At 39.1% G+C, this 24,509-nt stretch overlaps 1 protein-coding gene across 6 annotated transcripts in view; it reads left to right on the forward strand.

Annotated features, from left to right (window-relative positions):
- ADAMTSL3 (ADAMTS like 3) overlaps window positions 1-24,509 on the forward strand; it is a 395,806-nt gene that overhangs the window by 317,628 nt on the left and 53,669 nt on the right. For all 6 annotated transcript variants that reach the window (XR_012895741.2, XM_006139251.5, XM_075897127.2 and 3 more), the window contains exons 17-23: window positions 2,774-2,903; window positions 5,114-5,306; window positions 5,972-6,151; window positions 6,992-7,145; window positions 11,573-12,665; window positions 16,603-16,730; window positions 17,047-17,175. Coding sequence is in view for 5 of the 6 variants with exons in the window: in XM_006139251.5 (XP_006139313.3) it covers window positions 2,774-2,903; window positions 5,114-5,306; window positions 5,972-6,151; window positions 6,992-7,145; window positions 11,573-12,665; window positions 16,603-16,730; window positions 17,047-17,175 (2,007 nt within the window). In the remaining variant the exon portion in view is untranslated. The remainder of the gene's footprint in view (window positions 1-2,773; window positions 2,904-5,113; window positions 5,307-5,971; window positions 6,152-6,991; window positions 7,146-11,572; window positions 12,666-16,602; window positions 16,731-17,046; window positions 17,176-24,509) is intronic.

A 24,509-nucleotide genomic window follows, 5' to 3' on the forward strand; every position in this document is an offset into this window, starting at 1 on the left:
TATGGGACCACTTAAAATTTGGCCACACCTATGATAAGTGGATGTCCTGCTAACTAAAATCATGCTGGACTATGGATGGTGCTAGACCAAAGAGAATGCCAGATTAGAGAGGTTCTTTCTGTACATGTATGGTTTGTATTATGCTTGAAATTGTTAGATTGGTACCAGTATTGTCACAATGGTCTTGAAAGAATAAATATGCTGGACTGTGTTAAGACAATTCAGAGATGAGGCAATATTGGCTTGTGATAGGAATTGTCATTCTTCAGGAATTGATTGTATTAGTTCTTGACAGAACAATAATTGCAATAATGATTAACAGAGTAACTGGTCATCTGGTAGCAAAATATAATATTGAAGAAAAATAAGTCTTCTGCCTAACGTGCGTGATTCAGTTCATTTGCTCGTCTGTACCATTATGATGGCCAGTGATGGTACAAGTGCAAAATCTGAGATGAGAGTGGCAAATGAAAACATTTGAGAGCACATTATAAAATCATTTGTTACTCTTGCTAGGAAATAAAAAGACCAGCTCATAGACTCATAGACTTTAAGGTCAGAAGGGACCATTATGATCATCTAGTCTGACCCCCTGCACAGTGCAGGCCACAAAATCTCAACCACCCCTCCTAGAATAATCCTCTCACCTATATCTCAGATATTGAAGCCTTCAAATACTTTGAAGACCCCAAGATGCAGAGAATCCTCTAGCTGTGATCTGTACCCCATGCTACAGAGGAAGGCGAAAAATCTCCAGGGCCTCTGCCAATCTACCTTGGAGGAAAATTCCTTCCCGACCCCAAATATGGCGATCAGCTAAACCCTGAGCATGTGGGCAAGACTCATCAGCCAGACACTCAGCTGTTACCTGAAAGTCATAAAACATGCACCACTAACCTTAGGCAGAAATTTTTTCAACACAAAATATTTCATAGAGTCAGTTGTAATCATTTAGACTGTGATATAACTAACAAGTGTCAAGAAAAAATTAATGATATATGCATTTACGTAGAATCAAGGTTATTTATAACGATCATTGTCTAATGGTCATAAAATAAAACAGAAAAATGTGTGATGGTTTAATGTACTGTACATAAATAAAAAGAAGAATTCCAGTTAGAAGTACAAACATATTAGAAACCTTTCAAGATTTTACACTTAAGACAAAGAATGTAATCTACCATGTAAAACAGATTTGTAGCTCTGGTAGATATCTTGGGAGGAAAGTAAATTAAAAGTAAATTTAGAAGGAAGGAAACAGATTCTCTGAACTGTGAATGTTAGCTGTTGAGTATTACATTATCCATTTCCATATGGTACTAACAAGAGTGCATATTAGAATGCATTTCATTGCTGCTGTATTCAGTAGGTTAATGATAATGACTGTTGTTTTCATTTCATAGACACAGAAAATTTCCACAGCACCTTACTAAGTTTTGTGTCCTTTATTTGTATGTGCATTTCTGCATTAAGTGAATAGGGTCTCCTTATTGAAGACATAATACTGTCTTGCAGAATAATCTAATATGTGAAACAGAATACACCATACAATTTTAAAATAAACAATGAAGCTCATTAATGGACAAGTGTTCACCAAGTTGTGTTAATCTAAACCAGATTTATCTGACATTTTTTCTGACTGGTAACATTTTAATTATTAATGTTCTTTTCATGCCTCAGCATAACTATGATTGTATCTACACTTTGAGGAGAAGCTGAGGGAGACTCTGTGTAAGGGAATGTTTTATGCACTTGGCCCAAGCAGAGAATATCGATGTAAGATACTTAATTCCAGCTACAACAGTTGTGAGGCTGGAGTTGACGTACATCAGATTTTTTTCTGGGATAGCCCTACAGTGGGAAGTTGATGGGAGAGTTTCTCCCTGCAACTTCCCTTATTTCTCGTGACTGAGAGGAGTCCCGTGATTGATGAGGGTGCCCTCATCATTTAGTTTAGTGAGTCTTTACTAAACCTGCTAAATCAAACCCTGGAAGATTGATCGCTGAAGCATCGATCTTCTGGTAAGTATAGAAGAGTCCTGGGCGTAGATCCTTAGCTGGAGCTGAGAGTCCGTTTGCCTTAATGGAGCTATAACTGAATCCATCAGTGACCTGCTGAGTTGGCTATTTTCTTTGCAGTAGTTTAGAAAGATGTATGAAATTTTTATCTTTTCAAATACTTAGCTCTTTGAAATCCCATTGAAATCAGTAGGAATGAAACAGTGTTCTGCTGCTAAAGGGTGAGTCAAGCTCTATGAAAAGGCATTTATTATACATTGACTACACTCTAATTGCCTTACAGTAGCACTATTAAATACAAGGGGCTTTCCAGAAGCAGATCATTAGGGTGCCAGTCATGGTGTCTTGGTTTCTTGGTATTATTGAGAGAGACAAAATCTCTACAAACCAATTTTATGTTTTTCAGAGGGTCACAATAACAAACTGGCATCTATAAATATTGTTTATTTGTATCCTCTCAATGAGCTGATTTGAATCTAGAAAAAAAATCCTAAATTGGGACATTGCTGATTGTGAATAGGAAATCCCAGAAATGCCACACTGGAATTAACTTTTTAATTACAAAATGTCTTCTAGTTTCAAACATATTCTAAAATATTTCCAACATGTTTGAGTCAAATTGTTAATTTGGCATCCAGAATTAGTGTAGGCTGAGACTTGGGGGGGAGGGAGAGATAGGGTTATAAAAATTACTTTTCTGTCTATAGAACATCTCATGTGTGATTTTTTTTATTATTCTTATTTTTCAATCCAGGGACACAAGAAGCTATTGCAGTGTGTCTGCATGTGCAGACGAAACAAGCTGTCAATGATACCTTGTGTGACAGTGCCATGCGACCACCAGCAATGATTCACACTTGCAACATGAAATTGTGCCCACCAAGGTATGCCCTTAATAATAAAATAGCATTGTGGAAAAGAAATGGCTTAAATGTGGCTTAGAAACCATACATTGTTTACTGACGTTCTCGGACAAAGATCAGGTTGTACGATTGGGGCCTGGATTTTTGACGCAGTTTTACCATTTCTGTCAATGGAAGTTTTGTGTTACTTGTGTTATTCTGTTTGCTAAAATAGCAAAATTCATCACTGAAACAAATCACTATCTTCACCAGGTAAAAAAGTAACATCTTCTCAGTCAAAACAGCACAATACACAAGAATAACACTACATTACAAAATAAATTGTCCTTCATTTTTATAGAGAGAAATATTTTTTCAAACAGTGTTTCTTTTTTCTTAACCTGCTACATCCTCATGTACAAGGACTGACTGTTTATCCTTTCACTTGCAGAAATTAAAAACTCAAATGAAATCCTCTTTTTGATTAAATGTTATACTCCTGTTATAATGCTGTTTTCAGGAGCCATATAGTAGTTACAGTTTAATTTCTTTAACTGATCTGAGTTAGTCTTCTGAGGGAATACGGTGGAAAGAAAAAAAGACTTATGCCTTGAAAATACTGTGTGCATGCAAAATCTATTCAGGTTGTGTCTTATCTTATTTACTGTTTATTCCTAAAGTAGATCTGTTTGTTGGATTATTTTTCTTATTTTCAAACAGTACAATTTACTGTATGGAAAATACAGTCATCTCAGAAAGACTGGACAGGATTTAACAACTATATCAGATGAAGATATGATTATATACTGTGGCATACATTTTTAGCTTCACAAAGCAGAGGTCTTTGTGGAAACAACTTTTATACAAAGCTCTTCAGTAGACCTTGCATGTAAACTTTTTGGAGAAACTTTTCCCAAGAACCCAATTAAATAATAATTCCTTAGAGTTAAAAAGCTTACCCTAAGGCTACGTCTACATTGCTCTTTCTTGAGCAAGAACATATGGAAATGAGCTGCCATTTTTGCTCAAGGGGCTTTTGCACAAGAAGAAGCAGTCTACACTGTGAAAATAAGTGGCAGAATGGCTCTTGCACAAAAGCCCCTTGTGTGAAATTGGTGGCTCATTAAATATGCAAATGAGGCGTGGCAGTATTAATCGCCGTGGCTCATTTGCATATGTTCTTGCACAAGAAAGTGCAATGTAGATATAGCCTAAGGGTATGTCTCCACTGCATTCCTCTTTTGAGAGAGGAAGACAAATGCAGCCGAGAAAAATTGAAAATGAAACACGGATTTTAATTTCCCATGCTTCATTTGTATAATGGCGTCTGGGCATTTTTTTGAAATACTCTATTTTGAAAGAAAAAACGCAGTCTAGACGGGATTATTTCGAGAAAAAATCCTTCTTTCAAAATAACCCTTAAACCTCGTTTTTTAAGGAGTAAGGATTATTTCAAAAGAAGGGTTTTTTTTCTTGAAATAACCCCGTCTAGACTGCGTTTTTAATTTCAAAATAGGGTATTTCGAAAAAGTGCCCAGACGCCATTATGCAAAGGAAGCACAGGAAAATCAAACCTGCACTTCATTTGCAATTTTGCTCGGCTGCATTTGCATTCCTCTTTAAAAAGAGGAATGCAGTGTAGACATACCCTTAGTTCAGAAAGTGATACATGTTTTGTGAAGGGGGAACTCTGATGCTCCCTTTAAATTATAAAATATAATTAAACTATCAAAAATTTGGAATATTGCATTAAATAAGAAAATTATGATTTAGAGGAAAAGGTCAAAGCCAAAGCAACAAACTTTCTCCTGCAAAACGTGGATTGGAAGTTAACCGGAGCAGAATGTGTGATGGAAAATGTATATAAATGTAATAACAATTCATACCCATAAGAAAAGTCCCCTAAAGCCATATAAATTTCAGCATGAAGCTAACAGGAAGCTGATTATCTTATGAGGAATGTTTAAATGTGAATACATACATTTATTTGGATTAGCTCTTAATATAGTATTTATAGTAAATAACATACACATTTTCCTTATGTTCAAGATTATACATACAATTTGTATTTTTTCATTATGGCAAATGTACTTGATTGGCTGACCCTTACTATATCAATATGCTTACGCTTCTACTTTCTTTTGCTTTGGATTGTGAGTATAAATTGTGCCTAGATAATCCCTCCCTCACGCACCGTTCTTGTGCATTGTTTAATTAGCGTGGATTTTTTTTGCCGTGTGTTTTTGGCACAGTTGGGAAACTGGCCCCTGGAGACAGTGTTCTGCTACTTGCGGCGTTGGGATACAGACAAGAACTGTGTACTGCCAGCAATCTGAGGGATCCATTGTTGCTAATGAAGAATGCAAAAATGAAAAGCCTCATGCTTTACAAGCTTGTAATCAGATTGACTGCCCCCCTGCTTGGCATGCTGAAGAATGGCAACAGGTACAACAGATTATGGAAATAGTTTAGTTGTGAGCATGTTTCTTCTGGTTAGTTACCTAATGTGCTCTAATTGGAGTAACCTGGAAGGTCACGCCGAAGTTTGTTGTTGTACCATGGTTTCAGCTGGACATAAAACATATTACACCTTGTATTCTCCCTTTTTCACTAGCTAGCAGTTTACTTCTGAGTGAAATTAAAGCTGTTAGTTAACAGAAGTCATGAATGGTCTAGATCCCAGTTAATCCAGTTAACTCCTCTCTCGGTTCCCCACAAGTGAGAGAACCTGCATTTGGAAGCAATGCTTAACTTATCTCTCCCAAAGGTGACATTTCCTGAGCTCCCAGCAACTGTGCACCTGAGCTTTGATTTGGCCGGTTCTACATGTAAAGTGCACATCTTTTTCTAGGCTTTCCACTAACTACTTGCACTGCAGTTGTCTGGCACTATGCTCATTAGTTAGGTTTTCCTGGCTTCTGGCCCATTAGCTAAATGAGTGCTACCAGGATTTTGGAAAACACTGCTCACTTTTTAATCTAAACCAGTAAAGTGTTCAAAGAAAACATGGCGATGGCTGCCTTATATATGACTGTATAAAATAACAGTATAAATGATTGAGGACAGGTGTGTGTGCAGTTATGCTTTTCACATTCTTATCTTTGTCTTAGTGTTCTCATACCTGTGGTGGAGGGACTCAGAGTCGCAAAGTTCATTGTAAGCAGTTGTTGACAGATGGAAGCTTTCTGAAACTCTCTGATGAAATCTGCCAGGAGCCTAGATTGCCTGCTCGTAAATCATGTGCCAAAGTTGATTGTCCTCCTCAGCTAGTTGCAGGTGAATGGTCCAAGGTGAGTGGCCCAGAGTAAGAGTTCACCAGACCTGCCAATACAGAGGGAACTCAAAGGATAAGTAGGTGGGAGACTACCAGATAATCATACCAGTACCTAGTGTGGGCTCCACAGGGAATGCAATTAGGCTAAAGGCACTGCCCACCCAAAGCAATTCTTGCAGTTCTTGGGAGGAAGAAGGTAAAATGCTCCTAGAGGTCTGGAACAACAACCCCAAAATATAGCTCTCTATCTGAGACCCAGCTAACCACATCTCCTTTCTGCACTCATGTTTAAAATAATAAATGAGAGGCCATAATGCTTCTTGTTCATTTTCAGTATGGTTGCATCTTGTTGAAGCATGTTAAGCTTCTAACCATTCTGATTTATTCCCTAGTTGGAATTTCTAAAGGCAAAATACTGCATTGATGCTATCTTTCACCTCCCCTTTAATCCAAGCCTCTCACCCTCCTCCTAAAAATGATGCAGATCCACTAAAAGGCATAAACATAGATAAAAGTTACAATTAAAAATCCTGCCCTAATTCAGTATGAACATGCAGAGTGACTTCAGATGCTTGGCCCTGGCAATTTAGAACTTGTTGAATTATACATCTGAGTCTCATTCCGCATTACACCCACAGTGGGACAGTGAGAAATACTCTCATTTTCCTATAATTGTTTCTGAACAAGAAAGAGTTAGCTACTTTATGTTCATATTGACTTAATGTCTGGGGAGCGCTTAGAGTTTTGGGTAGCAAAGGGATCCATATAAAACAGCAGCCTTTAAAAATTTACTTTAAAAGTAACATAAATGAGACAGGACACAAAATTCACTCTGACTACATCCTTCCTTTTGCAGTGCTCTCTCAGCTGTGGTGTTGGAATCCAGAGAAGGAAACTTGCCTGCCAAAAGCTAACAGCAAAGGGCCAAAATGTCACATTAAATGTATCAATGTGTAGCAGTCTCCCTACTTCCTCACTTGTAAGGTCCTGTCACATGAATGACTGTAACAGTAAGTGTGTTACTTTACCTAGTGCCCTGCTGATTTAACATGATGAAGTAAAACCTGGATATGTTCTGCTAACTTAAGTCATTTCTCTATCCTCACTACATTTCATAATGTTGACTGATCTGACAGCAACTTAGGCACTGTGGTCACAAGACAGACAATAATAGAATTCAGAGGGGTAGCCGAGTTAGTCTGTAACTGGAAAATCTTAAAAAACAACAAATAGTCTTGCAGCACCTTAAATACTAACAAAACATATAGATGGTATCATGAGCTTTCGTGGGCACAACGCTCTTCTTCAGATGAATGGTGTTATTAAAGGTCCAGTTTCTAAATAAGGGATGTGGGGGGGAGAGAAGGAAAAAAAGAGAAAGAAATAGTGTCTTCATGCTACATGAAGCTGATAGAGAAGTTGCAAATTGTTCTTAAGTACCCGTTGTTTGGCTCATTACTTCAAGAAATGTTCCCACAAAAATGCATGTGTTATAATTTGAGCATGGTCTTGTAAAAATAATTATTGTAACTGTGCTAATAGCACATGTGAAATCACCAGGTATATGTCTCTTTAGGTACAGGTACAGTAAATACATGTGTGACCATTCCCTCAATGTGGGTCTCTGTTTTGCTTCCATTAATAAGGAGGATATATATTTCTGTCTTTGAAAAGAAGGTTTTTATGAATAGCCTTATGTCAGAGCAGTGACACCCATTCAATTGAAAACATTCTTTCTAGATTTGAAAGAATTAAAACGTTTGCATTGTACAGATCTGTAAATATCTGATAACATATGCAGGCTTTTTGGTTTTGATCCAGTTAATGATCTTGTCCAGAAATAGCTACTTCGTTATGTTTTTTCTAGCATTGTATAAATGGTTATTCACAAAATAAAATAATAGAGTAATTACTGATTCATACATAATATGAAACTTCTTTTCCTGGACTTCATTTCAGATTAACATGCCAGAATCCTGAGGTTCAAAACACCACTTAAATAAAGCCCCATGGACTTTCAGGAATGTCCTTGGCGTAAGGTTTAATAAAATAGTTTGAGCTGCATATCTATCTGAATTTAATTAATTGTGGATAGTTGAATGGCAATGTGATCTGCAAATTGCTTAGTGGAGAGTGATGTTAAAGTAACATTGTGAGCTTCCATTGTTGGGAGAAGAGAGCAGCACATGATGACATACAGTAGTTAGTAGGGCAGGCAATGGGGTGCAGACCAAAATGATGAAAGGGGGCTAGTGACCAGCCTCTCCCTTCAAGTTCTCAAAGTATTCAGGACTAGGGGTTTTAAATTCATTAGTCTCTAGCCTCCCAATGCAGGATTCTGCCTGGCATCTATATGACTACAGCAGGAGTGAGATAGGGACACACTAGATTCTCACTTTGGGCATATCTAGACTACGCTGAACAGTTGAAAGAGGACGTGCAAATTCCGCGGGAGTTTGCATATCTTCTTCCAATCGCATTTTCGAAAGCTGAGCTTTCAAAAGTGAAAGTAATTAAGATGCAGCTTTTTCGGTGAGCCGCCCCCTTCGTCAAAAAGTCACTCTTCCTTAAAAAAAGGAGGTTTACGTGGCTTTTCGACAATGTGGGGGGTTCGCCAAAAAAGCCGCATCTTAATTACTTTCACTTTCGAAAGCTCTACTTTTGAAGGTGCAATTGGAAGAAGATATGCAAATTCCTGTGGAATTTGCATATCCTCTTTCGACCGTTCAGTGTAGTCTAGATACGCCCAAATTTGCTTCTTGCTTCAGGGGCCTCCACGTACAATATCAATCATTGGATTCAAAAGAACATGCAAAGACTGTTCCCTGCTCCTACATCCAGAAACTCCACTCTGATCACCCCAAAAGGAGTGCATGGGAGACAAGAACATGGTATCACCCCAGAAAGTAAAGCCAAAGTCTGTACTGTTGTAAGGGGTGGTGCATCATGCACAATCTGTTGCCACGCTGGTTGTTTGAGAGAGGTGGTATCTCCCACAGCTTGCACAGAAGTGGCATTCTTCAATACCTTCTTGTATCAGGACTCAGTCTTCAGGGCATAATTGAGCCCTTAATTTTTACTAGCTGCTTATAGTGATGGGGCATATCTGGGCATGCTCTTTATGAAGGCTCAATCCAATCAGAAATATTTCTGACTTCTTAAATCCTGGGAAATAGCAGTCGATAAGCCAAAACTCTAGCTGATAAAAATGTGTGCAGCTCTGTTGGAGATAACAAAGCTAAACCAGTTTACGCCAGTTGAGGCCCTGTTATATCAGGGCAGGCTAATGTATTCAGCTTGTGTCATGAAAGCTTTCCCAAAAAGACCACCCCATTCAAAGCTACAAATTGTCCTGCTACCAGTAATCCAGATTGTTCATTGAGCCCTAATTTTCTGCAGCCAAGAAAACTGAATTCTATATCACTTTTAACCCTTCCACCAGTATGTACGTCAATCCCCCTACACACACACACACACACGTGCCCTCAGCTGCTGCACTCATAAGAAGAAATGATGTAATCTTTCTTTTTAAAAAAGTGAAATTGATCAGTCAGACTTGAATGTATTTATAAACATGAACTGTGTTTAATTCTGTATTGGAATAACTAGTGTAAACATAGCCTAGCACAAAGTATTTTGTGGGCATAAAGTTACACTTATTGTGCATGTATTCTGGGGTTTGGAAATTGATGATTTAATACTGGAACATTTTCATTAAAACAGATATTTTGAGCCCAATAGTTATTAAAAACAGGACAATATTTTAATAATCATAGCTCACTGCCTGAAACAGTTTATTTGTTGTACAATACAAAATAGTTGGTGAAGGAAATCATGTATCTGGAAAACAAATACTGACTTAAGAGCTATGTAATTATAAAACCATGATATCCACTTTGGTCAGAACTCATTAGCCAAAAAAAGGATAAAAACTATTCTGTTTTATAACTATAAAATATACTCTGGGGGAGTGTTTGAAGCATTTAGCTTTTTACCTCTTCCTTTACAACATATCCAAAGCATATGTATATGATATCTGAAGCACTCAAATTTTTTGCAATAACTTGCTGTCAAGGTTTGTCATTTTATTTATGTTCTCACCAAATGGCAGATTAGTAATGATTTTAGATTCAACCACATGCAGGATTGTTTTATTAATTTGTCTGTTTCTCTGGCTCATTCAAGTCATTCTTCAGCTTGCTGGGTTTTGTTCTCTGTCACATACCAACAGAATGGGTCAACGGTATAAACGGAATGTTCTCTAATACCTCTGTAGAAAGTTTTCTGATTCCTGTGGCTGTCCAGTTTCACCTTGCCTGACACAAAGTGAATGCCAGGCTGTATGCTTCTGCTACTGTCTTTCCGTATTGTTCTGTGTCTCAGCTACCTAATGTGTTCAGAGTAAGATTAGTTCTGCTGATCAGAAAGGGCCACAATAGTTGCCATTAATGAGTCAACAGAACGGAATCTAAAATACTGCAGTCATTTTTACAGTGTTCCTGTGTCTATCCAGCCACAGCTGGATTTAATTCTACCACTAGGAAGGCCTGTCTTTGGTTCTAGACATGGAGACAGCTCTTCAGAAACCTTTTCGGGTTTAAATTCCTGCTATGTAATGCAGGAGGTGTCTCACCATACTCATTCTGCCTCTGTATCTTCCTGCATGAAGTTCTGCTCAGTTTTCTCTTCAGCTTGGCAGTGGGCATCATCTGACTTACCAACCCTTTCAGGGATCTGACTTTTTCTCTCTTCACCTTCCATCTTGTTTCCATGACCCCCGCCAAAAGCAGGACTCTGTGACCAAAGTTTGTCCACTCCAGCCAAGGAAAATGACCGCCAGTCCAATGATAGATAGCATGGCCATTTCTGTTCCCTTACTGCACATTCATTGACTCCTGTTCTCATCTCTTGACCTGCTGTCAACTTGATCTCAATTTGCCTGCCAGCCAGTAAGGCTTTTCTAATGGATTTGGTGTTAACTAGGTTCCCTTGAGTTGCTGCAGTGTCCAAATGTAGGAAAAGTGATGTTGCATTGCACCTTTTATTTACTTTTTACACTCTTTACCCCCTTTCTTTTTTTCGCTTCAGCTGGGAGCAATAAGAATAGCATATATAAGCAAGCTTATCTTATTGCTGTCCTCCCGTTCTTTCAGATATTGTCCTCTCTACAGATATGTTATAAGTGTTTTCCCATTGATATGACAAAAGCTGCAGGAGATTTAGAGAGAAGCAGAATAATGCCTAAATTGGGGGCAGAAAATTTGACCATAGCATTGTTCCTGTGTGTGTCTATGTAACATAGATAAAAAGTCAGCAAGTTGTGAGCTGCCTTAACCAAGTTAGAGAAAATGCAATGACCAGCATTCTCAGAAAAACAGAATTTCTTAGGGAGAGTGCAAGTGATTCAGTCTTTTTCAACACTTGATTGCTGTTTCAGAGATTAAACAAGAAATTAAATCCAAGCTTCCAGAGAAATATGCTGCCCATGGACCTCAGATTGTCAGCATCCATCGAGTCTACATACAGACACGGCAAGAGAAACGCATTAATTTTACCATTGGAAGCCGAGCCTATCTGCTTCCAAAAACATCTGTTGTAATTAAGTGCCCAGTACGAAGATTTCAGAAGTCACTTATCCAATGGGAGAAAGATGGACAACGTCTACAAAATTCTAAGAGACTTGGCATCACTAAATCGGGATCATTGAAAATACATAGCCTCAGGGCTATAGATATTGGCATGTACAGGTGTATTGCAGGCTCTGTGCATGAAACATTTGTTCTCAAACTTATCGGCACTGACAATCGGCTAATAGAACCTCTAACTTTTAGAAAACATGCAAACGAGAATAGTGGTACAGATCACAATGAAGCCAACCGTTTTGGAGCCAAATGGCATAAAATGAGCAAAATGTGGCAAATATGGAGTAAAAAGAATGAGCTGTATCTGGGTGATGGACAAGTTAATGATCAACCTTTTCTGAGAAATTTTGGAACCCGTGTGAGTAATTCAGCAGAAGAATATAACTCTCATGAGTTCAAGAACAAACGTCTGGAGGCAGCAGTTCTTCAGAGTGCTTACAGCATGGATACTATACAGTTTGAAGAACTGATAAGGAACATGAGTAAGCTCATTGAAACTGGAGAGATCAGTGATGATTTGGCATCCCAAGTCATATATCGGTTAGTTGCTGAATTATCTAGACCATTACAACCTACCACTGAAAAATTGAAAGGTTTGCGTGAAGAAAAGTTAGCTTCAAAGATCACTGGTAAATCACCAAACATATCTGAAGATTTCAACACAAAACCCCTAGACAAGTTGATGTTTAGCCAAAAGAGACCTGGTATTATAAGGCAAAAACAAGTTCCCAGAATTTCCTTTAATAAAACAGTCACTGTACGAATTGGAAATACAGTTTTTCTGACTAAGAGTACTAGCACTGTCAATTTATTGTGTGAAACTACAGGCATTAGTGAGCCTAAATACACTTGGACAAAAGATGGTGAAGCATTAAAATCCTCTGAGAAGTAAGTAAATACGGGTTCTTTGGGTTTTATGTGTCTCTTGTTATGTTATTGGAAAATACTGAAATATGTTTTGCTGTGTAATGTTAAAAATGTATGGTGAGAATGAAGTAAATGTGAGCACTGTGATTTTCATTTTTTATTACAAAATTTATACTCTTACGTAAAATGTGTGCCCCATTGTCTCAAATCATTAAAAAAACACAGTGTGCATTTAGTTACATAATATTATATGGCAGGATTGATTTTTATAATACAAATGAGGCTATCCTGTATGTGTTTTATACTTTCAGTCAAAAGTAATTTATCTGCATTAGAGAATAAATAGGTATATACTAAACTAAATACAAGAGGGGAAAGTGTGAGAACAGAGTAGAGAGAATAATTTCCACAGAGATTATCAGTCAGTCAAGTTGGAAGGGCATAACAGTGAGATCCCTTAGAGTGTGTCTATACAGCAAAGTTATTTCGGAATAACAGCCATTATTCCAAAATAACTATGCAAGCATCTACACAGCAGTTCCGTTATTTTGAAATTTCTAAATAAGACAGGTTATTCTGACTTCTGTAAATCTCGTTCTACGAAGAATAACGCTTATTTTGAAATAGCTATTTCGAAATATGGCGTGTGTAGATTCTCCACTTCTCCTGTTTTGAAATAGCCCCTCATCAGGGCCATTCTAAGTTATTCCTTCTGGGGCTCTAAATTGAGATAGGACATCTACATTAGGGAAGCCTGTCTCCTTAATTTTTAGGCTTCGCTGCACTATAGACATGTTATTTTGAAATAAGCTATTTCAGAATAACTATTCGGGAATGGCTTATTCTGAAATAACTGTGCAGTGTAGACATAGCCTTAGAGATCAGTTCTTCTGGGCCTAGTGCTATTCAATATTTTCATCAGGGATTTAGATGATAGCATAGAGAGTACACTTGCAAAGTCTGTGGATGATACCAAGCTGAAAAGTGCTTTGGAATATAGCATTAAAATTTAAAAAGATCTGGAGAAATGGTCTGAAGTAAATAGGATGAAATTCAGTAAGGGCAAATGCAAAGTATTACACTTTAGGAAGGAACACTCAGTTGCAGTCATACAAAATGGGAAATGACTTCTTAGGAAGGTGTATTGCAGAAAGGGATCTGGGGATAATAGTAGATCCCTAGCTAAATATGAATTAACAATATAACACTGCTATACATAAAGCAAACATTAATTCTGGGATGTTGTAAATAAAAAGTAATTCTTCTGCTTCACTCAGCATTAATTAATCTCAACTGGAGTATTGTGTCCAATTCTGGGCATGTGTTTCAGGAAAGATGTGAACAAATTGGAGAAAGTTCAGAGAAGAGCAACAAAAATGATTAAAGGTCTAAAAGACATGACCTATGAGGGAATATTGGGGGAATTGGGTTCGTTTAGTATGGAGAAGAGAATACTGAGAGACAACATAAGTTTTGAAGTACGTAAAAAGTACATAAGGTGAAGGGAAAATATTGCTCCTTTTAATCTCCAAGGATAGGACAAGAAGCAGTGGGTTTAAATTGCAGCAAGAGCTAGACCATTGAACATTAGGAAAAACGTCCTAACTGTCAGGGTAGTTAAGCACTGGAATAAATTGCCTAGGGAAGCTGTGGAATTTCCATCTTTGGAAATTTTTAAAAGCAGGTTAGACAAATACCTGTTGGGGTGATCTAAATAACACTTATACCTGTCATAAGTGCAGGGGACTAGACTAGATAAGCTATCAAGGTCTCTTCCAGTCATATGATTCTATACCAGATGGGGATCACTTAGAAAGTTCCTTCCAGTTCTAGAGCTATTATCAATTCTAGTATTATTCACCATTTTATAGATAGGATATATCTCCTAAAATTTTACTTTCCCTAAAACTAGCATGAACTTTTAGATGTCTCCATTGGCCATAATTTGTAAAACATAATATTGTGTCTAAAAGAAACCACAAATCCTTACGAATGTTTTACTCCTTCATTACTTACATATTCTTCTATTAAAGATAATAGAATGCCAAAATTTAAAAGGACCTTATATTACAACCACAATATATACATTGGGGCTATGTCTAGACTGGCATGATTTTCCGCAAATGCTTTTAACGGAAAAGTTTTCCGTTAAAAGCATTTTCGGAACAGAGCGTCTAGATTGGCATGGATGCTTTTCCGCAAAAGCACTTTTTGCGGAAAAGCATCCGTGGCCAATCTAGACACGCTTTTCCGCAAAAAAGCCCCGATCGCCATTTTCGCGATCGGGGCTTTTTTGCGGAAAACGAATCTCAGGTGTCTACACTGGCCCTTTTGCGCAAAAGTTTTGCGCAAAAGGGACTTTTGCCCCTTGGTAATACACTTTTCTCTACATTTTCTCGGAATATATTATCTGATATTTGTTCAGTTTTGAGCAAATAGTATTACTCCACTGATGGTAATTGAGAAACTCACCTGATAATGTTAATATTAGCTTTATGATTTAGCCTGCTGGAATTATAACTATCCTTTGAGTAATGAAGAAATTATTCTGAAATGATAAAGGCATTTTGGATATTTCTCAACATATATGTAACTGATTTACCCCACTGCCAAGAAAATACAGTTCTATGAGCCAATCAAAGCAGGGATGTCAAATATAAGGTTATATTTTAAGAATGAAAATGTGTTGCGTCTGATGTTTTCATTTTTAGCATGTTTTGTTGATATAGCATGTTTTTGTTCTAACATAGAGACCCTTACCATTTTATGGTTTCAGTAACAACTGGGTCTCCAGCCCCCTCCTTTTTGTAGTAAGAAAAATAGCATATATATACTCAGAAATGTATGAGACGAATACTAATGTATTTGCAAAATATGCTGTTGGGATGAGTGCTGCACTATACAAATATTAATTTGCCAGTAGATCGGGGGAGGCCAGTTTTTCTGCCATACATGAATTACACTTTTTTGTTTTCCACATAACATAGCTTTATTTTTTAAGTTTAGACAGGCAAGTAGGATGTCAGATCAGCAATTTATTTATATATGCATTGGTATACATTAGTATTAAACTTCCTAGCTGCTTGGAACTCTAACAAGGGGGAAAAGTATAAATACATCAGGCTAGCATTTTCAGACTCTTCCCACATGGTTTTAGGTCATGTACCTTGCTATTGAGATACTAGAAAAAAAGGTACAGATGGCATACAGTATTTTGTGGAAAGGCTGTAGCTTTATGATGAATTGGAAATATAATTACAAACTGTATCAGTATTCAAAGTGAAGTAGCCCTTACAATTGTAAATCCTTGATCCTTATTTCCTCCCCGTTCTGAGAACCGAAGGTCCCACCACTTGCCAGGCCTAAGCTTTCCATAAGTCACACCCTAGCCACCACACATTGTTCCCAAAACTGCTGGTTTAAGGTGACAAGCCAGCTATGCTCTACAGTGCTAAAGTAAATTGGGGTCTAAAGTAAATTGCTCATTTTTATTATTGTCCCACAAAAACTTGTTCATTTCAGGTCAAATTCTGCCCATTCCCCAATGATCATGGAGGGTTTCTTAGCAACAGAACCAGTGTTGTTCTGCTACACAGTAAGGAAGAAAGGTCTGGTGAGAACATGCAGATGCTGTCCATTTCCTGCATGGCGCAGACTGCATCTCCACTTTGCTGTTTGAGAGGAGAGGATGAGTTGGGGGAGCTATATCTTCACATGCTCTTTCATTGCTTCTCCTTGCCATCATAGAGGGGGCACACTTCAAGCATGGAGGGTTCTCTACTTATTGGACTAGGATAGTTTCTTCAGTGCGGTTCTGCTGCTGATCTTCAACATTGTTGGGAAGGTTCTTCCTCTTATATTCTTAAAGAGAGACTTGGTTTACAGCTGAGATGTGAGCTGGGCACAGGATTTGCTCTGACATGAATAACCCCTTTTCCCCTCTTTAACTATTCTTCAGAATGATTTTGGATAGCACTGGAAAAGTACAGATTCTCAATCCTACCCAAAAGGAGCTTGGCATGTATGGATGTGTGGTGGTTAACGACTTTGGGTCCGATATGGCAAATTCTTCGCTGTTGTATGCAGGTAACACTGATCATGGCATCTGTCATATCATGAATCATCTCTTTTCTTTAGCACTAACACCCACCCTCCACTTCCAAATCTGAATTAAATGTGATTAAGGTAGTAAATAGACTATAAGGTCTTCTGATTGCTGTTAAATTGTATTTCAACTAAAACCACACTATCCATAAGCCAAATTGGCTGATCCTTCCTACTTATCTGTACGTTTCTTTTCAAACTTATTTCTGCTTAAATTATGGTAATATAAAATATAAGGTCTATACAGCACATCAAATTTAAATATATTTTAAAATGATAATTTCCTTTTCTTTTGAAGAGGCTCCTGTCATTTTGTCCTCTGGAATAAATGTCACAAATCTGGAAGTTAGTAATCTCTCCATAATTGTTGGAGGTGTGATAGAGGCGAGAATTGGAGCAAACATTACAATTGAATGTCCAGTGACAGGTAAGCAAGAACATGAAAAATTCCTAACTGTCAGGGTGGTCAAATATTGGAATAAATTGCCAAGGGAGGTGGTGGAATCTCCCTCTCTGGAGATATTTAAGAACAGGTTAGATAGACATCTGTCAGGGATGGTGTAGACGGAGCTTGGTCCTGCCTTGAGGGCGGGGGGCTGGACTTGATGACCTCTTGAGGTCCCTTCCAGTCCTATTATTCTATGATTCTAGGATTCTATGATTGAAGTTCCTTGTATTGTTGGAATAAAAAAGCTCACCTTGAGTCTCCCAAGACACCTGTAGCAATGGAACATTATTCCTTTTTACTAGGCATGTCATTTTGCTCTTTTCTCTTAGACATACATACATACACAAACTCTCTGTCTCTCACTTTGTAAATTCCGAGAGATGGGTTGTGACTCATCACAGTGTTTAAGGACCACCAAATCTGATAACCATCTTACGTACTGGCTCGATAGCCCGCTGACTTGCCCATCATATATTTTGCAGCACTATTATAGTCTCTTGCCATTGTAGGAAATGCTCATGTGTGTGGACCATATAGAACTGCAAATAAAATCTCCAGTCTCATTTCCACATAACTGTAAAGTTGATGGCAAAATAAGTTTACCTCTTTCAACCAGCATTTTGCAGCTGCAAGACAGAGGCAAACAGGATGAGGCTCTTTAGATTCTATGACACACAAATGTATAGAGCTTCTTTAGTTCAACATCTCTGGAGTAGCATTCAAGTAGAAGCTACAGGTGTTAAGTAATTCAGTGTCTCATCTTACTTTTCTATGGGTAGATATTTTACCTATTAATCTCTTTATTACTTTGTTTTAAATTTAATCACCTTAAAAGTTAATTTGCCATAACCATAGTATAAGTATTTTTAATTTATTATTTTAATAAAGCATGGGCCAATATTTTGGAGTCTTGTTTAATTACAATCATAGCTGAATATTCAGCTAGCACATTGTCAATTACTTTGCACTAGTACTTGGAAACAACGAAAGTTACAGCTGATTGAAAATAAATTGTTAGGCAAGTCAGTGTGCCATTTCCATTTTTATTGTTTTTGGGAAACTATTTGCAGTTATCCAGAGAAAGATGTTGATATTAGACCAAAATAATAGTAGAAATATATGAATTTAAATAGTTCTACAAATAGCTTTAAATAATAGCGGTGCCAGACTGATGGATATTGGGACATGTAGCTCTGTTATTTGCTATTTATACCAAGTCTATTGCTTTGGGGAAGTAATATTTTCCAGCTATACTTTGGCAACTCTTTGTACAACTGACCTGCGTCTCAGTTTCAGCAGAGTTCAAGTCACACTGTTAGTATTAATTTTGTTAAAATGTGTGAGCATTAGTAATCTAAATATAAATTAATAGTCACACCAGAGACTTTTGATTCCCACACACTTTAGAGTTGTGTGTGTTAGAGGGGCAGGCTAAAACATATACCACTGTTGACTTTAAAATGATTTATCTCATTGCCTTATTTCCTGTAATTGCTGAGGAAGTAGACGTTATTTGTGAATTAGAAATGTAGCCTGCCCTTTTTAAACTTCCATCAAACTAATAGCAGAAAAATGAGCTGAAAAATGAGGTAAAGGCACTTTTTCTGTCTTCCTTTCATTAATCAAAAATTGTATGCCACTGAATTGCTCCATCAGTAGAGTTAAAAAGCCTTATTAATCTGTGTTATTAAAAGAGAGGGGAACAAACCTGCTAGAATTTGCTTTATAACAAAAATGAAGACTTTTGTTTAAAAAGTTAGTAACACGTTATTTAGATTTCTTCAAACCCTGGTGAAAATGCAGGACACTTTAGTGCTTGGTCTCTGACAAAGTGCACTTGAAAAGAATTGACAGGCTACATCTAGACTGGCCCCTAATTCCAGAAAAGTCATGCAAAGCAGGTAAATCAGAATAGGGAAATCCACGGGGGATTTAAATATCCCCCACGGGATTTAAATAAACATGTCCGCCGCTTTTTTTCCGGCTTGGGGAAAAGCCGGAAAAAAGCGTCTAGACTGGCGCGATCCTCCGGAATAAAGCCCTTTCCTTGAAAGTAGGAATAAGAGATCCTCTGGAAAAGGGCTTTATTCCGGAAGATCGCGCCAGTCTAGACGCTTTTTTCCAGCTTTTCCCCAAGCCGGAAAAAAAGTGGCGGACATGTTTATTTAAATCCCGCGGGGGATATTTAAATCCCCCGCGGATTTCCCTATTCTGACTTACCTGCTTTGCATGACTTTTCTGGAATTAGGGGCCAATCTAGACGTAACCAGCATGTCTCTGTACTCTATAAGGATAGCACATTTAAATCTAGATCCTCCAGAGACTTATGTATGTGCATAACTTTGCTTATGTGAGTGGTCCCCATGGGGTACATCATGTGCTTAAAGTTGAGCATGTCCTAAGTGCTGTGTTGAATTTTTTACTAAAATTGCATTTCCCAAAGTGCTTTGTCCATTGGTGGGCAACCTGCAGCCCACTGAAGTTCTATGTTTGGCCTGCCAGACATTTTGTTTACTATTGTCCATGAGGGTTGGCAGATTTTTTTTTCCTACCGGTATTACTAAATTTACATTCATGTAAAGCTAGGGCATGTGAAGTGAGGTGTGCATGCTGATTACACACGAAATTGATAGTGAGAGCCTGGCACTCTCTCTGCAATCAAAGCACTGCATCCAATCAGCACATCCTGCAAATTCTAGGTACTCAAGTGCAGTTAGTAAAACTACCCTATCCCAGAAGACCATCTTGGTCACACCAACTTTGCATCCACTGAGGTGAAGGAGGACCCCATTCACTAGTTTAGGTTGAACATTGCATGCTTAGACAATATATGCAGAAAAAGGAAATATAGTGTATTGTCTTACGTTATTGACTGCATCTTTCATATCTCCTTGTGAATGGTTCAACTGAAGCTCATGTTGTAAATAAAACATATTCAATAATTTGATCCTTCATGTAGAATCTTCATGAGTACAAGTGAACTGGCCAGGAGACCTGAATTTATTCCTGATTCTGCCATTCACTTGTTAGGGGATTAATATGTGTCTGAAATTATTTTACCTTTTACTGGGATTGTCAATATCTTCTCATCTTTGCAAAGTGGTTCTTTGTCAAGAGGCATCCCTGGGGGTGCTCCAAATCAGGTGTTGAGCGCCCCAGCGCTTCTCGACAGATTTTTCTCAGCAATGTATCGGGGGCCGTGCATGCGCGGCGCGTGGTGCGCACAAGCCTCTCTCAGTACTATTGTGCATGCCCAACCCCTCCCCCTTCAGTTCCTTTCTACCACCCCCCGGCTTCCGATGGAACTCTCCTGCTCTCACAAAGATTTCTCCTCACAAACTTCTTTCTTCAAGTAGTGGTTTAGAGTTAGTTTATTTCCACAGTTCCTGTTAGTAGTTAGCTAATTTACTTGTTTAGAGTTAGTTTAAAAAAAAACTGTCTGCAGTCTTGAACTGCGATCTCCAGCCACCTGGCTTTGAAAGCTGCGGGCTCTGCAAGAATTTAATGCCTGTCACCAATTGCGCTAAGCCAGACATGCGCAAAGACAGACAGCTGCGACTTAAAATGTCATTTTCTGACAAGGACAAACGCCATAGGAGATCTTCCCATTTCTGTCACAGCATGGAGGAATCCCCTCACAGACCAACCACTGGGTGCTAGCCCCTCTCTGCCATTACCAGGGGCAAACCTCAGAGGAGCGCAGCCTCAGCAGCTCAGGCAACTTGTTTACAGTCAGCAGAGTTATCCATGCTGCATACTCCCCTCATTAGCCACAAGGACCACAAAGACCAAGCAATCTCTCCCACTTTACATTCGCATAATTTGACTGATAACATACATCCTCAATCTCCATTCTCTGATTACTCTGACTTTCCCTCCCCCCACTCTGAGGACAAGGAGGAATGTTTACCGGTTTTTTCACCTCAGCCATATATGGAGGGCTCTACATGGTCTGCTTATCAGCAACAACCAGATTTTCTTAGAACACAAATGGCTGCCTGGGCTCTTTATTTTTGGATGCCACCGCCTATGCTTTGCCTCCCATAGTGGCAAATGTTCTATCAACCACCTCAACAATATAAAAAGAGACCATGTAAGACAAAGAATATGGTGAAACCCTGCTCTCCTTTAAACGTGTCACCCCACACCTCTATGAGGGGAACTGACAGTGAAAGCCATTGCTCTCTGATGTTGGTTTCTACATCTATATTACATTCATATGCAGCCTCAGCCATAGAGCGAGCAGGCATTGTTACCACCTGCTACTCATACCACCGATGATCTCTCCTCTTTCCAAGATTTATTTAAAAGAGTTGTTATTGATTTCAATATATCTATGGAAGAAGTTCAGGTTTCTCAGCATGAACTCACTAACAGCCACCAGCCCAGTACAGCAACAAAGATGGCACTTCCTATTAATCCAGCCATCTTGGAGCCCACTAAAACCCTATGGCAAACACCTGCATCCATCCCACCAACATGCAGGAAAGCCGATTGAAAATACTATGTTCCTTCCAAGGATTCTCAATTCCTCTTTTCTCACACTCCACCCAACTCCCTCATAGTAGATGCTGCACAGCAGAGAAACAAACAACAAAATCGTTCCACCGCATCCGAAAAGGACAATAAACGTCTGGACACTTTCAGAAAGAAGGTTTATGCCTCTGCCGCTCTTCAGATGAGAGTGGCAAACTATGCTGCTTTATTAAGTAAATACGACTTCAATAATTATACAAAATTCAATACTTTTATTGAAGATATCCCTGACAACAAAAAGGCACAGTTTCAGGCGCTTGTTTCAGAAAACCAGATAATATCACGAATAGCCCTGCAAGCCACACTTGACGCAGAAGACAGAGCTATAAGGACTATGGCAACAGCAGTCACTATGAAACGAGCCTCTTGATTCAACTCTTCTGCTTTTCTCCGCCAAGTGCAACCATCGGTAGAAGACCTTCCGTTTGATGGACAAAAGCTATTTTCTGCAAAGATCAATGAACTGCTCCAATCGATGAAAGATTCCAGAGCCATATTGCGGTCACTCAGTATCTAAACCCCTGTGATGAGACAGAGACAGTACAGGTACCATCCATATCAGAGACCTAGGTACCCACAATTCACTTACCAGTACCAGAGACAAGACCATGCCCATACCAACAGAGGGGGTGCAGCAGGCAACACAGATGGCGCCCTCAGACTAATAACCCCAACCGCTCATCCCAACCCAGCAAACAAATTTGAAACAACAGTCGAGAGATGTAAAACTACATCACATGCACCAGAGCTTAAGATTGGTTCCAAATCTTTCCTATTTTGTTTATTACTTTTCCTTTCAAATTGGGTATCTATTACCACTGATAAGTGGGTAACTCAAACCATCTCCCTAGATTATACCATCCCTTTTCTCTCCCCCCTCCCAACCATCCACCCCGTCCCTCTTCAAGGATCCCTCTCACAAAATCATTTTACAACAAGAAATTGACCATCTTCTCGAATTAGGAGCCATAGAATCAGTAACCCAAGAGTTCCACGGAACCGGTTTCTATTCACATTATTTTCTTGTAGAGAAGAAGACAGGTGGTTGGAGGCAGATCCTTGATCTTCGGTTACTAAATAAATACATAAGGAAACAGAAATTCAAAATGGTCACCCTAAATACTATTATCCCAGCTCTGGGGTCTGGTGACTGGTTTTCTTCCCTCGACCTTCAGGATGCATATTTTTATGTATCCATTCGCCCCTCTCATAAATGTTTTCATTTCACCAAAGGTCTCCAACACTACCAGTATACGGTACTGCCCTTTGGTCTCTGCACTGCACCATGGATATTCACAAAGATGCTAGCAGCTATCGCTGCTCACCTCAGAAAACAAGGAATTACAATTTACCTGTACTTAGACGACTGCCTTATCAAAGCAAGGACCTGTCAAGACTGTTATCAAGATACCATCACTGTGATAACCTGCCTTCAGTCATAAGGCTTCCTAATAAATTACGGCAAATCAACACTCATGCCAACCCAAACAATCCAATTCATCGGCGCTTAGCTCAATTCGATCACAGCCAGAGCCTCTCTACCAACAGATTCACTCACATCAGTCAACTCGCAAAATTGCTTCAAGAGATGCCAGTAGTAAGGGTTTATGACTGCCCTCCACTATTAGGTCACATGGCATCATGCAATCCTGTGGTCCCAAATGCACGTCTCTTTATGAGATGCCTCCAAGGTTGGCTCCAACAGAAGCACAAGCCACATGTCCGTCATATGAACAAAATGCTCACACTACCACACCCAGTGAAAGCATCCCTACACTGGTGGACAAAATCATGCAACCTGTGCATAGGCATCCCCTTTCAAATCCTGGACCTCTCTGTAGTTGTCACCACAGATGAATCCCTTATGAGCTGGGGTGCCCATACAGAAAGCCGCACAGCACACAGCATATGGTGTCCGGCAGACCGCATGCTCCGTATCAGTGCCCTCGAACTCAGGGCAGTTCACCTGGCATGCCAAGAACTGTTACCCAATGTCACAGGAATACACGTAAAAAATATACACAGACAACACCACATGCATACATGAGCAAATGGGCTTGATTTGTTCACTGGGCAACCTCTCGTAACATATGACCACAAGACGCTCCACTTCCTGATATACTGTTCTATATAAGCAGGCAGGGCAGTGCCCGATAACACACTGTATGCCTGGAAATGATAGCCCTTTGGAATTGGTGTCTAGCCAGAGACATTCTCACATCCGCTTGCCACCTTCCTGGGGTCCTCAATTCAACAGCAGATGCCCTCAGCAGAGCCCTGCCACAAGAGCACGAATGGGAACTCAACTATGCACTCCTCACCGACATTTTCAACCAATGGGGTTTCCCAGATATAGATTTATTTGCCACCTCTATCAACAAAAAATTCCCAGGTTATTGCTCCAGGGTGGGGAGAGTTCTCCGAGGATGATCTTGTTATAACCTGGCATGCACTCCTACATTACACTTTTCCCCCGTTTCCTCTCCTCAGCAGAGTCCTCGTAAAGATTCTGAACAGCAAAGCAAAAGGTATTCTCATTGCACCCTGTTGGCCCCAATAGCCGTGGTTCCCCTCCTACATAGGCTAGCAATACATCAGTCATGCTTCCGAACGATCCCAACATTCTCTGTCAACCAGGGATCATGTATCCTCACCCATGATTTCACACACTCCATCTCAAGGTTCCTAGATGGTTCACAGGCATAGAACTGCAGTGCTCTCAACAAGTCCGTGATGTCCTCTTACAAAGCAGAGCACCGGCAACAAGAAAAATATAC

Source organism: Pelodiscus sinensis, chromosome 14 (genome assembly GCF_052426305.1).
Source record: "Pelodiscus sinensis isolate ZL-2025 chromosome 14, ASM5242630v1, whole genome shotgun sequence".
Lineage (NCBI taxonomy): Eukaryota > Metazoa > Chordata > Testudines > Trionychidae > Pelodiscus > Pelodiscus sinensis.